Source organism: Sturnira hondurensis, unplaced genomic scaffold (assembly GCF_014824575.4).
Source record: "Sturnira hondurensis isolate 20B ecotype Veracruz unplaced genomic scaffold, ASM1482457v3 Scaffold0009733, whole genome shotgun sequence".
Taxonomy (NCBI): Eukaryota; Metazoa; Chordata; class Mammalia; order Chiroptera; family Phyllostomidae; genus Sturnira; species Sturnira hondurensis.
This window is the reverse complement of record NW_028082364.1, coordinates 5,537,337-5,551,320: the sequence shown is the minus strand read 5'-3', so window position 1 is coordinate 5,551,320 and position 13,984 is coordinate 5,537,337. Positions and strand designations below refer to the sequence as shown.

General features: G+C 59.9%; 1 protein-coding gene across 1 annotated transcript; it reads right to left on the bottom strand.

Annotated features, from left to right (window-relative positions):
- Positions 1 to 2,894: 2,894 nt before the first annotated feature.
- Positions 2,895 to 6,278, bottom strand: ACTB (actin beta). The gene is made up of 6 exons (XM_037057887.1): positions 6,171 to 6,278; positions 5,328 to 5,456; positions 4,913 to 5,152; positions 4,034 to 4,472; positions 3,768 to 3,949; positions 2,895 to 3,649 (listed from the first exon to the last, which is right to left on the bottom strand). The coding sequence occupies exons 2-6, from the start codon at positions 5,448 to 5,450 to the stop codon at positions 3,506 to 3,508; spliced, it is 1,128 nt and encodes a 375-aa protein (XP_036913782.1). The 5' UTR covers positions 5,451 to 5,456; positions 6,171 to 6,278; the 3' UTR covers positions 2,895 to 3,505.
- Between the last annotated feature and the right edge of the window lie 7,706 nt (positions 6,279 to 13,984).

Genomic DNA, 13,984 nt, shown 5'->3' with positions numbered 1-13,984 from the left:
GAACCTGGGAGGACCCCAGGAGGTCCCTGCTTTCTCTCTGACCCCATCTCCTAACTTTCATGACTTTACATTTAAATAGCCACGCGTAGCTCGTGCCCCGTGGGACAGCGCAGCAAAAGTGAAGTCCCGTGAAGGCAGGGACAGTGTTTCCTTGTTACTGCTGTACCCCCGAGCCCTAGCGCTGTGTGCCCGCTCAGAATACAAGCTGAATGATGAACGCGTGAATGAAGGAGGGCACCAGTCCCTGGCAGGGGTTTCTGAATGATTCCAGCCTCATTCAGTGTGCCTTGTGTGATTCCAGGCCGGAAGACGTGTTCGAATCGTGTTCCTATTTCAGGCCGGACAGAGAGGAAGATAGACACTTCCTGTCTATCTTACCCGCCAAGCCTCAGTTTCCCCACAAGGAAGTGGACTGCCCTGCATCAGCGTGACCCTGAGCACCCTCCCTGCGACCTCACCACCAGGCACCTGGACGAAGGGAAGGGTCTCGGGTTCGAAGCCCCTGCACTAGCCCGGACCCCCTCCTCTCAGACAGGCTTCTTGGGGTGCACTTCTGTCCGGTCAGGGCTGCTTTGAGGAGGAGACATCCCAGCGAGACAGGTTTCAGCTCATTCAAAGGGTGGACCTCAGGTGGTCAGAGCTGCCTCATGGGGAAGCCAGCCACCTGACAAAGCACGTAGTTCCTGCCCCAGGGCTAGGCAGCTGCAGGAGTTAGGAGTAAATTCCACCTTTCCGTAAAACACAATAGTCGTGTTGACGGAGGGGTGATCTGTCCAAGGAGGCAATGAAGCAGGCACTGATTGGACTGCCTGCGTGTTAGGGTCAAACTCCATCTTCCTCTCTTATAATTTGTGTGACCTGGGGCCAGCCACCTGTCCTCGCTGAGCCTCATTTTCCCAATCTGTAAATGTGTGCTAAGGGGGACAGACGCGTCCCTCTCACTTAACCTGGCTTGGGAGATGCTGGCCCTTTGCTCCAAACCAGGCATCAGATGCCCTGCCCACCTGCTGGCCCTGGAGGCGAGGAGCGGGGCATCGAGGACTGTGCGAGTCAGGTGTGGGTCTCAGCTGCACTTCCGGAACTTTTCAAAGGAAAAAATGGGTGGAGAACCTGCTCAAAACCACCCTTCCAGCTCTTACCAATGCTCCCATCTCTCAGGCGTACACAGGGACAATGACCAGCAGCTTCCTGAAGCTTCCGGCCCCCGCCACCCTGCTGTTCTGCTCCCGGCCTCTGTCCCTAGTCAGTGCCGGCCGGACGAGCACACCCGGCACCCACCCGAGAGACGGTCTAGCTCCGGGGCCCATTCCGGGGTCCTTACCACAGGAAACCTCCTCCTCTGGAGTGATACTCCTCACAGAGCGGTTGTCTGGGTTCATAATCTCTTACTACCTTGTCTGTCATTGAAAAAAGGCAAAATGATTGAAAAAGAAAAGAAAAAAAAATACTCAGATAGTGGCTAGAGAAGGAAAGAGGGAGGCGGGGCAGGGGTCTCTGCCCAAACTGCCAGCTCCCGCAGGGCAGGCTCTGTCAGGCCATCCTGGTTGCCCCAGGCCCAGCAAGTGGGGCCTCAATGAATAAATGCCCATGGAAGGAGGAAGTGGCCCAAGTTGAAAACGTCCTTTGAGCTCCCAGCTCCTGGGGCGTACCACCACCCCCACTGGCCCAGAAGAGCTGTAACTGGCCAAGGAGGAACTTCCTCTCACAGACCCGGCTTCCCAGGCCCCGAAGATTGTGTGCGGTTGGAGAACAGACACATTAGTTACTGGGCACTGGGCTCCTACGGGCACTGGGCTCCCACCCACGCTGGGCCAGCGCTGCAGCCCAGGGGGACCTGGGTGATGGTTTAGGGACTAGGGAAACCTGCCCCAATGAGCTAGACGTCTCCCACTTGGGTTTGGAAGCCATCACGAGGTCTGAAAACAGTCTCCTTCCTTAATAGCCTTGTACTAATAGTAAAATTATTGTGTGAATGCGCAAACCCCTGATCTTCCTCTGTAAGAGGACCCTTCCAGGGCCAGTGCCCTTGTTGGGGGCTTTGAGGGGCTCCCCTCAAGCCTCAAACCTGGGTTGATGGGGATTCAATTGTGCCTCACTCCATATGGAGAAGTGGGGGCAAAATCCCGCATGGGGGGAGGGGGAAGGCTTACCCTGTCCCTTCCCAGCTGCTGCTGGCAGAGTAAGGGAGGCCAGGCTTGGCTTTCAAGAGCAGCTGACTGGTAACGCCCATCAGGAGCCTGGCTGCTGCTCCTGTAGGGTGTTGGGGGATTGAAACCAGGACCGCACTTGGGGATCCAAGTGTGCACAGGAAGGCATCTGCCCTACAGCCCCAAGGCAGAATCCTGACACCCCCAGTGCCTTCTCTGCCCAACCTAACACCCTCTCACCCCCAGCCCTGGACGAACACAGGGAACAGCCCTGCGGACCCCTAGGAAGACCCATTTTCAGCTGTGTAGGATCGCTCCAGGAGAGCTTGTAGTAGTAATTGGCTGGGACTCTGTCCTCAGCCTGGAGTGTGGCCTACAAGCCGCCACTGTCCCTCCCTAAGACAGGAGGACCCTTGAGGGAGCCCTCACTCACAGGTGGTACAAAAAGGTACCCACCCAGTCCCAAGAGTTGCGTGCTTCCTAGTGAACAAACTCCACCCTCTTGAAGCCACCTGCACCCCAAAACCTTAAAAGTAGGGGTGCTTGGGAGACAAGTGTGAAGGACCAGCCTGGGTGATTCCTTTCACAGGTCTCAGGTCAGGAGCCTCAATTCCTTCATCTCCACCCTAAGATGTTCAATGTCAAGGTCAGAGAACCTCCAAAACCTCCTTTAGGCTGGCCTGGTCCCCACCCTTCTTCCAAACTCCACCCAGTTGCCCAAAACTCAACCAAGCCCAGGAAAGCAGGTTTCTTTAAGGTGTGCACTTTATTGAACTGGTCTCAAGTCAGTGTACAGGGAAGCCCTGGTTGCCTCCACACCTCAGCCCACTCCCAGGGGACCAAAAAGCCTTCATACATCTCAAGTTGGGGACAAAAAGGGGGGTCACAATGGCTGACCATTCAAAATAAAACAAAAAGAACAAGTATTAAGGCGAAGATTTAAAAATTTGGATTACATAATTTACACAAAAGCAACGCTATCACCCTCCCCTGTGTGGACTCGGGCGAGGACCGGCCCTTCTTGGGAAGAAGTGGGTGGCTTTGGGGCAGGCAAGGGACTTCCTGTAACAATGCATCTCAAGGTATTTGGAATGACTATTAAAAAATGAACAATGTACAATCAGTCCCAGGCCGCACTGTAGAACTTTGGGGATGCTCGCTCCAACACACTGCTGTCGCCTTCACCGTTCCAGTTTTTAAATCCTGAGTCAAGCGCCAAAAAATTTTCAAAAAAAAACAAACAAACGAAAAAAAAAAAAAAAAACAAATAAAGCCATGCCAATCTCATCTCGTTTTCTGCGCGCGAGTTAGGTTTTTTGTCTAGAAAGGGTGTAACCAACTGAGTAACAACAGTCCGCCTAGAAGCATTTGCGGTGGACGATGGAGGGGCCGGACTCGTCGTACTCCTGCTTGCTGATCCACATCTGCTGGAAGGTGGACAGGGAGGCCAGGATGGAGCCGCCGATCCACACGGAGTACTTGCGCTCTGGGGGCGCGATGATCTGGGGAGAGAGTTGATAGCATGAGGACCCTGGCCGGCACCACAGGGGCCCAGCCCATCAGGCCAGACAGTCTGACACTCCATGTGCCCAGGCCAGCTCAGGCTGGGTAGAGGCTCACCTTGATTTTCATCGTGCTGGGAGCCAGGGCGGTGATCTCCTTCTGCATTCTGTCGGCAATGCCGGGGTACATGGTGGTGCCCCCAGACAGCACTGTGTTGGCATAGAGGTCCTTACGGATGTCAACGTCACACTTCATGATGGAGTTGAAGGTAGTTTCATGGATGCCACAGGATTCCATGCCTGAAGGGAATGAAGACCCAACTTAGCTTTCCAGTGGGGCCACAGTGGAATCCCTGGGTGGAGGGGACAGGAGGCCTTACTCACCCAAGAAAGAGGGCTGGAAGAGAGCCTCGGGGCAGCGGAACCGCTCGTTGCCAATGGTGATGACCTGCCCATCAGGCAGCTCATAGCTCTTCTCCAGGGAAGAGGAGGACGCAGCGGTGGCCATCTCCTGCTCGAAGTCCAGGGCGACGTAGCACAGCTTCTCCTTGATGTCACGCACGATTTCCCGCTCAGCTGTGGTGGTGAAGCTGTAGCCACGCTCCGTGAGGATCTTCATGAGGTAGTCAGTCAGGTCCCGGCCAGCCAGGTCCAGACGCAGGATGGCATGGGGGAGGGCGTACCCCTCGTAGATGGGCACAGTGTGGGTCACCCCGTCACCGGAGTCCATCACAATGCCAGTGGTGCGGCCAGAGGCGTACAGGGACAGCACGGCCTGGATGGCCACGTACATGGCTGGGGTGTTGAAGGTCTCGAACATGATCTGTAGGGAGAAATGGGCCTTGTCACACTCAGGAAGCCACCAGGGGCAGGCAGGCAGGCCAGACTAGGGACATGCAGAGAGTGCAAGAACATAGCTAAGTGTACTAAATACCCTGGGACAGGGAGTCACTTCACACCCACTGTGCACCTACTGAATACACACTCCAAGGCCACTGCATCAGCCTTGTTGGCTTTTCCACACGAGCCAATGTTAGTACCTACACCCACAGCACTTTGTACTTTAAAACACCTAATCAGAAAAGCAAACACAAAAAGATTCCATCTGGAGAAAAGCAAATAGAACCTGAAAAGTTCCAAAGGAGACTCAGGTCAGAGAAGAAATTCCTAGGAGAACGGCAGAAGAACAACAAGTGAGAAAGGGCGTGACACAGAAGGGCCACAAGGGCGTAGTCAGCCCCGGAAGGCCAACAGGCTACTGACCTGGGTCATCTTCTCACGGTTGGCCTTGGGGTTCAGGGGGGCCTCGGTGAGCAGGACGGGGTGCTCCTCAGGGGCCACACGCAGCTCGTTGTAAAAGGTGTGATGCCAAATCTTCTCCATGTCGTCCCAGTTGGTGACAATGCCGTGTTCGATGGGGTACTTCAGGGTCAGGATGCCTCTCTTGCTCTGGGCCTCATCGCCCACGTAGGAGTCCTTCTGACCCATGCCCACCATCACGCCCTGCAGAAGGAGCAGCAAGATGCCCTCAGCATGGGCACAGCCCCACCAACCCCCCACCCACCCAGAAAGCCCAAAAGCCTCCCTCCTGGAGAACCTAGGCCTCATCCTCTGCCTACTCCAAGAGCGGACCCCACCCACCAAACCAGACCAAGGATCAGACCAAATCAGACCATACCTGGTGCCGGGGGCGCCCCACGATGGAGGGGAAGACGGCCCTGGGGGCATCATCACCCGCGAAGCCGGCCTTGCACATGCCGGAGCCGTTGTCGACCACGAGCGCAGCAATATCATCATCCATGGCGAGCTACGGGAGACCAGGGCCATGAGCCTAGGTAGGGTGGGGCCACCCCCGCCCTGCCCACTTCCGGCGCGCCACGCCTTCTGGCCGCCAGGGGGCGCCGACGCGCGCCCAGATTAGGGACAAAGGAAGCCAAGCCGGCTGCATTATTACCATAAAAGGCAAACGCTGGTTAGAGGCGGCCCCACAGAGCCCGGCAGGAAGCCAGGCGCTCTGCCCCGCCCCAGCCCCGTTCAAAAAGAGCCGGCTGGCCGCGCGGAGGCCACACCCACAGGAGCCGGCACCCCGATTCAGTGTGCTAAGTGTGCGCAGGCGCTTACGCGCCCAGCGACCCCACCCCTTCCGGCAGGCCTCCCCACCCTCGCCCGGGTCCCGGCTCCCGACCCTAACGCGCACGCGCAAATGCATGAGCACGCGCAGTCCTGTCCCAGTCCCCAGCCCCCACCGGGCCCAGTGAGGCACCCCCCCCACCGCGCCCACCCACCGGCTGCCCAGCGCAGCTAACTAGCCACTCGAACAAAGGTCCGCGGCCGCCCTGGGTGTTCGGCAGCACCAGGGAAACACTCCACTAGAGCAGTGAAGTAGGGCCAGGACGAAGGGCGTAAGCCTCACTCCTTGCACCCAAGCGCTTTCCACGGGGCTAGAGCGAGGGGCGCCGCCAGCCCGGGGAAGGCGAGGGCGCGGCGCCGGTCTGCGAGCCTGGCCGGCCCGAGTCCTTACCTGGAGGTGGAGTAGACCGGCGAAGGCAAAAGAGCGGCGAAAACGAGAAGCCTGTGCACACGGCTGGACGAAGTCTCGACAGTGGCTGCGCGTCGCGCTGCCGGGTTTTATAGGGCGGTGCGGTAGCCGCTCGAGCCATAAAAGGCAACTTTCGAAACGGCGAGCGCTGATTGGCTCCACGCCGCTCACTCACCGGCCTCGGCGCACAGTGCAGCATTTTTTCACCCCCTCTCCCCTCCTTTTGGGAAGAAAAAAAAATGAGAGAGGGACTGGGAGAGAGCGAAAGCGAGATTGAGGAAGAGGAGGAGGGAGAGCTTTGCTGTTGGCCGCCGTAGGGTACTGGACCTTCGGTTCAGGGGTGCGCGCCGTGGGCCACCGCCCCGCTTGGCAGTGCTCAGTGCGGCCCTGCAAGGCCAGGCTTGCACCGGCCTGCCTGTCTCTCCGTGCCCCCACACCCCGGGACCCTCTGGGTGTGGAGTTCACATGAGCAGTGAGCTCCTCCGTGGGCACAAGGGTTAACATGGATTCGAGGGTCTCTGGGTACTATCAGAGGTCCATGCTTACGTTTGGTACCAGTTGTGGCCAAAGGGATGGTCAGGGAGTCACTCTCCCCCTGCCTTGCCAACATCATCTCAACTAGTCAGCCTGGATGGGGGTGGGGGCTCTGGCTGGGGGGTGCTCAGCTTACTAAGTGGAGGTGGTTACTACCAAGAGACCGGGTGTGATAGGGGGAAGTCAGGGCCACAGTCCCCAGGGACAGTGCGGCCCCAGGGGCCAGAGCCTGGAAGTTGCACGTGAAGAGGGCTCCCAGGCTCCCAGGGCTGCAGGCCTGGGGGAGAGGTGGGCTCCCTAGAGCGGAGAAACTGTTGCCATGGAGCCAGGCTGCCTCTGAGGGCTGCCTGGTCACACCCAGCCAAGGCCAGGCCTGAGCCGTTAGCCTGGCTGGTCACCCAGGCCGCCGTCAGGCACTGCTGGGTTCAGGCAGGCAGGGCGTTCAGCACAGCTCTGGGGCCCACCATCCACTGTCCTGTGTCGCCACAGCTGAACTGCCCTCCTGGACCATCTGAAGATCTCCAAGGGCTGGAGGACACTGCATGAGCCACAGATGAGTTGGGGGTGGGATACGGCAGGAACAGTAGCTAACGGCCAGCTGCCGTCAGGGAAGACCCTCTCCTTGTCGCCCTTTACTGCCCTGTATCTCTATAAATGCTTGGCAAGACCTGGGTGCCCTGTTCTAGGTGCTTTCCTGCTCTGAGAGCTGCCAGTTTGGCAGGAAGAGCCTGTACCAAGAAGGTGACCAACAGAATCCCAAGGGGCCATGAGACCCCGGAGAGGCACCTGGTTCAGCCTGGAGGACACAGGCACCACCTTAGAATTGGTGACAAGAAGATGAATTTCCACATGAAGGAGAACAGCAAAGAAGGCCTAGCTGGCGGCACCGGCCCGGCACCCCAGCCTGACGCCAGCCTGTCTCCAGCCTGCCTGGGGCTCTGCAGCACGTACTAGGTGTTCATTGAGCTTGTGCTGAGACCAGGGACCAGTTAGTTAGTCCATATATGGATGTGGAATGTGTGTCCAGGGAAGAGGTGGCTTGGTCCGGCCCACAGGAGGAAGCCGGTAGCAGGTCTCTTTGAAGGTTGCAGAGGCCACAACCAGGTGGACAGGGTGACCATCACCCAGCACACAGCGGAGCCCGCAGGCACAGAGCCACAAAGTAACATTCCCAGAGAGCTGCCAAGAAACTCACTGCAGCTCCCCGCCACCGCCCCGGCCACAGGCAGAGGCTCCCAGCCTGTCCACTGCTTCCTCCTGAGGGCCAGACAGCTCTGTTCCGGGCCTTGTGTCTCTCAGTCTTGGGCCTCTAGCCAGCCACCTTGGGACCTGCCAACCCTGCGATTCACGGACTATGTGGGGGCGGGGGGGGGGGGTGACCCTTTCTGCTGCCGGTTGATGAGCACTGATGAGCACCCCTCTGCTTCTGGTGATTCGCTGAGCCTGGAGGGGCTGGGCAGGCTGGGACTGGGGCCACAGGGCATAGGAGGGGAGAGTCTGACTTAGGTGCCCACGGGAAACTGTGTGGGGTGAAAAACAGGCCTGGTCCCCACTCAGGGCTTGTGCTGCCAGCTCAGCTCTTAACCAGGGGCCGGCCAAGGGGCAGGAGCAGCAGGGCCACCCAACCAACCTTGGACTGAAATAGCCTTGTCCCTCCGCTGCAGCCATTTCCTGGTGCTCTCCTATGCACCCTTCAAGGCCCAGCCCAGAAAGCCCCTCCTCAGCGGGAGCCCTTAGCCTCTGCCACACACACCCTCCCCGACTTAGAACCACCACACTGGGCCTGCATGCATAACTGCTTCGGCACCACCGGGACTGCTGAATGTTTCAGCCCCTCATTCCTTCAGTGGCCCTCCCTGAGCACCTACTGCTGTGGGGCCGGGGGGGGGGGGCCGTCTCTCTTCCTCTTCTCAGCCTCACTTCAGATTCTTCCTCTGAAAAATGGAGTGTGGGGTCCATTCCCAACCTGCTTTCCCAGGGTCTCCATCCATCCACCTCCCCGCACTGTCCCCAACCCCGGGCCCTGCTGTGCTGAATGAGTGTGTAAAGGACTGCCTGGGTGTTCTCAGCCCGCAGAAAAGACCTGGGGCCGATTGGGGGTGGGGGCTGAGCCTTAGTGATGGGGAGGAGCTGAGGGGAAAAGTCGAGCAGAAGGAAAAGAGGAAGTGCAGCAGGCGGAGGAAGGGGGAGGAGACGGGACAGGAAGTGAACAGGTTCTTCTTTGCTCGGGAACTTTGTCCTTGCAGGGAGCTTTCGGAGCAGTCACCGGGGCTGGCACAGCCCACCAGGCTCAGCCAATAGGGACTCCCCCTGCCTGTCTGCTGCTGTTTTTCCTCTTGCAGCTCCCCCACCTACAGAGACCTCGGAGGGCATTTACCTCCTTACCCAAACCCATCGCCTTGCCTTTGCCCTTCTTCTGGGTGCTGGAGCCCCACTGCCCCGCCCCCGCCTGAGGCAGGGACCCTCGAGGTCCCTTCTTCAGAGGAAGAAGTGGGGATGGGCCTGAGAAAGGGAAGAGAAACTCCCTAACCCCACCCCCACACAGTAAGTGCTCCATGAGGGGTAACTGAACAGATGAGGGGACAAAACACTCAGCAGATGCACCCCCTTTTCACAGATAAGGAAACTGAGGTAGGAGCAGTGCCCTGCCCAGGCTCAAGGTCTGTGTCAAGGGCCTCAGGAGGCCTCACGCTGCCCCTCCCGGGGTAAAGGGCCCCGGGGCGCCTCCAGGGACTGGGTCCAAAGGTTGCTTCCAAGTCCGAATTCGTGGGCCCCACCTTCATCCCCAGTGCTTATCTCCTGAGACCCAGAGAGGACAGCCACCAGCCCTTGGTCACACAGCAATGGGTCCTGAGGGTCTGAGCCTGCTCTTTCCTGTGGCCTCTCTCCTCTGCACTCCTCCCCTGCTCCCAGGATTGTCTCAGGAGGAAATTCTGGACCTCGGGACTCCTCAGGATCTCAGCAGTCCTATGGTCCTGGGATGGGCTGGACCATAAGACTTGGGGTCCTATGCCTCCTGCCCAACTTTACCACGGCTTTCAGGGGCAGCTGTGGGGTTGCCCCCTCCAGGAAGCCTGCCAGGACTTCTTCCCTCTTCTATCATAACAGCAGCAGCTTTCCTGCTCAGAGAGGGGAAGCCACGCAGTCAGGACCACACAGCGCAGCGCAGCCAGGAGCTGGACCTCCGGCATCACTCTGCCCCTGCATCCCACAGGCCAGCACCAGCCAGTCAGGCACACGCCCAGAGCAGAGCAGCACCACACACTGTTTGAGCAACACCCTGAGCACAGCAGGTGGTGACCCCTGAGACAGACCTCAAAGGTGACAGCAAAAGAGACCGAGCCCTGATGCCTGGCGACAGGCTTCCTTAAGGAAGAGAGAGCCCCCAGTGCCCCAGAAGGTACCCAGCCCTGAAGTGGAGCTCAGGGCAGGAGGGAGGGGCTGGGCCCAGCGTGCTCTCCTGGGCAGCAGCCAGGACCTCCGTCCCCACCCAGGCCGAGCCCAGAGCTGGAGTCCCTCCGTGGGCTGTCCACAGCTCAGCCCACCCTGGGCCTCCCCTGAAGGAGTCAGCATGGAAGGGGGATCCCTGCCCTGGAAACTGGGAATTTACGACACTTCTTGGGAGAGTTTTTAAAAATCCTTAAAAACTACCCCTTCTCTACCTATGGCCCAGGGGTGTTCAGAGAAAGGGCCTGGGACCTCCCCTCCACCCTCTCCCCCAACCCCCACCCCGCCCCGGGAGTTCCCAGCCTGGCTTCCTTGACGGAGGTTTTCAGAAAAAATACAAGGAGCCCTGGGCTTCCCCCGAAAAAGGCCAGCTGACCTCTTCCTTCTCTCCAGACCCTCCTGCTGACGGGGTTAGTTGTCCCCATTCTCCCAATGAGACACGGAGATGTCCCAAACGGACCCCAGGGGCTGGGAAAAGGAGGACCCTTCAGGGCCTGAAAACCCTGGGGGGTGGTGTCCCAGCCTCACAAGTCTCCCTACAGTTGTGGTTCCAGGAGAAGCAGCCTGGAGCAGGTGGGGACCTGCCCAGAGTCACTTAGAGGTCAAGGCCAGGCTCATCACAGTAATAGCTCAGACCAAGTGGGGTAGGGTCACCAGCAATTTCAAGTTCAGGCCTAGAGGGGTTCTGGAGACTCCTGGTCCTGACAGCCGGGGTGTCAGCGGACACACCATCAGCAAGTGCACAAACTGGGGGCTCCACCACGCTGACCCCATGCCTCAGGCCGCTGGCCCCCGGCTGGGAAAAAGGGCAGAGGGGCCTCGGCACCCGGGGGGCCCGGGGACAGTCAGGGATATGGGGTCTGCCATCCGAGGCCCTGGACCGGGCACCCAGGGCGTTCAGGGTCGGCGCTGGGGCCCCATCCCCTTTCTGGCTGGGTGGCCTCATCCCTGGCCCTCCCCTGCCTGGCCCGGGAGTTGGGGGAGTGGAGGTCCCCTGGGGGAGCGGGGACCGAGGAAGTGAAAGGGGAACAGGCGGGGAGGGGGGATTGGGAAAGTGCAGGTGGGCGGGACCGTGGCTGACTCTCAGCAGCTGACTCACCCAGGTCCCCAGCTCACCCACCTCAGGCTGCGGGCGAAACCTGGCCTCCCCAGTCCCCGAGAGGACGAGGGGAGGCAGAGTGCCCAAAGCCCTGCGGTGACCAGGGCTGGGCCTGTGCCAGCACGCAGAAAACTCAGGCCAGCGAAGCTGGAATCTCCCTATTTCTCAGACAAACAAACTGAGGCTAGTGAGGGTGGGCGGCTCCACCCCACAGCTAACAGCGTGCCGTGACAGGAATATACTGGAACCGGGGAGTCCAGGGCCCACTGTGGGGGTGGGGAAGGCCACAGCGCGCCTTGAAGGTGCCCCTGCCCCGCGTCCTCTGCCTCAGTGGGCACTGTTTGCAGCCCCGTGTTCCCGTGGGCAACCTGAGACCCGGGGCAGCCAGCAAGCAGCAGAGGCCGCTCCCCAGCCGTCCTGCCTGGGGCACACACGGGGCCCCACGTGGGCACTTGTCAGCTGGTGCCACTCCTCTGGCCCCAGGTCCTGGGGCCCATCCAAGTGGAAACCCGATCGGTCACGCCGCGGTGCTGTGTAACCAGGCTCTCCTCAGCCAGCAATCTCAGCCACCATTAGGCTTGCCAGGAACCCAAGCGGGGCCCACGGCCTAGGCTTCCTGACATCTCCCCTGGGCCCAGCCCTGTGCCACCTGCTGGGGACACGAGGGGACCCCCTCCCTGAAGCCTGCCCTGTCCCCTGGGGATGGTCCTGACTCGGTGACATTGGTCCTGTGCGAGCCCAGAGAAAGCCCTGGACTCATGGGCTTCGGTTCGATGGGCCAGGCCAGGAGGGTCCCCCCGGCCCACGGGCCACTGTTTGGGGCTGGGGGGCAGCAACCAGGGCTCCTCGCCTCATTTCCTGGGTCACTAGGGAGTAATGTCGGGTGTTTAGTAAAGTCACCTGGGCTGCTGAGACCCCGACCCATAGCACTGAGGGGGACAGTGAGGGGCACAGAGCTGTGGCTGAGGACACTGATACCAGAATACACAGGGGCAAGGTGGGGGGATCACACCAGGCCCAGTCAGGACTCAGCCATAAGCCCCCTGCGCACAGGGCCGGGGCAGGCACATCACACCCTCGGTGAAGCCGGAGGAAAGAACCCCGGAGCGGGTGGGGTGTCCCAAGAGGGAATGCGGCCCCCCCCCCGCCCCCAGCCTTCTCTCTCTGCGCCACTTTCAGGCTCTGTGTTAAGCAGCATTCAGTTCTGTCACTCAGCCCCTGGATGTCCTGGGTAAGCGACAAGTGACTCGGCATCTCCGAGCCCACCAGGGTCAGACCATGTGGGGGCGGCACCTCCTGGGCCTTTCAGGGGCTGTTACTGGTGCCCGGGGAGCCTGCTCCTTACAAAGCAGAAACTACGGCTGGGACTGGTGGGGCTCCCCCAACCTCGCCCAGCACACGTGGGGAACCGGAGACCAGGCCCGGAGGGCCAGCATTGCTGCCTTCTGTGTCCCACTGGGAGGGCCGGGCTGGTCTGTCCAGGGCGGGGCAGGGCCCCTCTGCAAGGCTAGAAATGATGGTGGCTTCTGAACAACGCAAGCAGGCCCCCTCCTCCGATGGTGGGGCGCCCCAGCCTAGCTGGACCCAGCCCTGCTGACGTGCATCGCCTCATTGTCACCCCTCCCCGAGACAGACAGACTTCAGGGCCCTCAGAGGGTCCGACTCCGGTCGGGGGCCGCTCCTCGCCGGCCCCTACTTGCTCCCAAGGCCCCACTGCGGTGTCCCTGCAGGCGGGAGAGGGGGGTGGGGCAGGGCCCGGGCTGGTCTGTTGTGTTCCCGGGGCGCAGCAGGCAGCAGCTGGACTGCAGAAGTAGACGGAAGGTTATGTGTGTCCAGCTCTGTCATCTGCCCTACTGAGGACACGGCCAAGCTGGGTTAGTGGCCTTGGGCAAGTAGCTCACCTGTGTCGCAGAGCCGTAGGGAGGGGACAGGAGAATGACCAGAACACCTCAGGCTGGGCCAGGCCAGAGCAAATACAGGGGGACCATACGCTGATAGCCTTGGGCCAGAGGTACCCTGTCTCTGTGGCATGAAGGCCCTGGTACCTCCACTTCCTCCCAGGCTCACTGGGGGCTGCAGGAGGGCAGCAGGCTCTGACAGGGGGACAGGAGTATGCCACCTCCAGGTCAGCCGCCTCCCTCCTCACCCAGCACACAGAGCAGGGCCCAGGAGGGGTGGGTGGGTGGCTGCCTGCAGCTGCCGCCACCTCCCCGTCCTTCTGGACTGTGTTTCCAGTGGAGAAGGCTGGATAGCACTTGGGCAAGTGGCCGGTGTGGGGGTGAGTGGAAGCCTTGAACGGCGGCTTTAAACTAGAGGCCATTTCCATCTCCAAATCTTTTTAAAGATAAAAAGCAGCGCAGCATCCTGGGTCATCCGGAAAATGCAAACTAAAACCACACAGATAGCGCTGCATACCCACCAGAGAGTAAGAGCAAAGTCCAAGAGGAGCGGAGCAGGGCGTAGAAAACTGTGACCTGCTGCGGGCTTGACCTAGCAATTCCACTCCTAGGAGTTTATCCGAGAAAATGTGTCCACGTGTCCTTCCATAGATAGGCGCAGAAACGGTCCTGGAGGTTCCTCTGTCATACTCACACATTCATCACGGCCCCCCAAACTCCCAGCACCCCGAGGGCACATCAGCAGCAGAATGGAGAGATAAGACATGGCGTGTTCACACAATGCAATAAACCACCAATCACGCAACCCGTGACTGTCA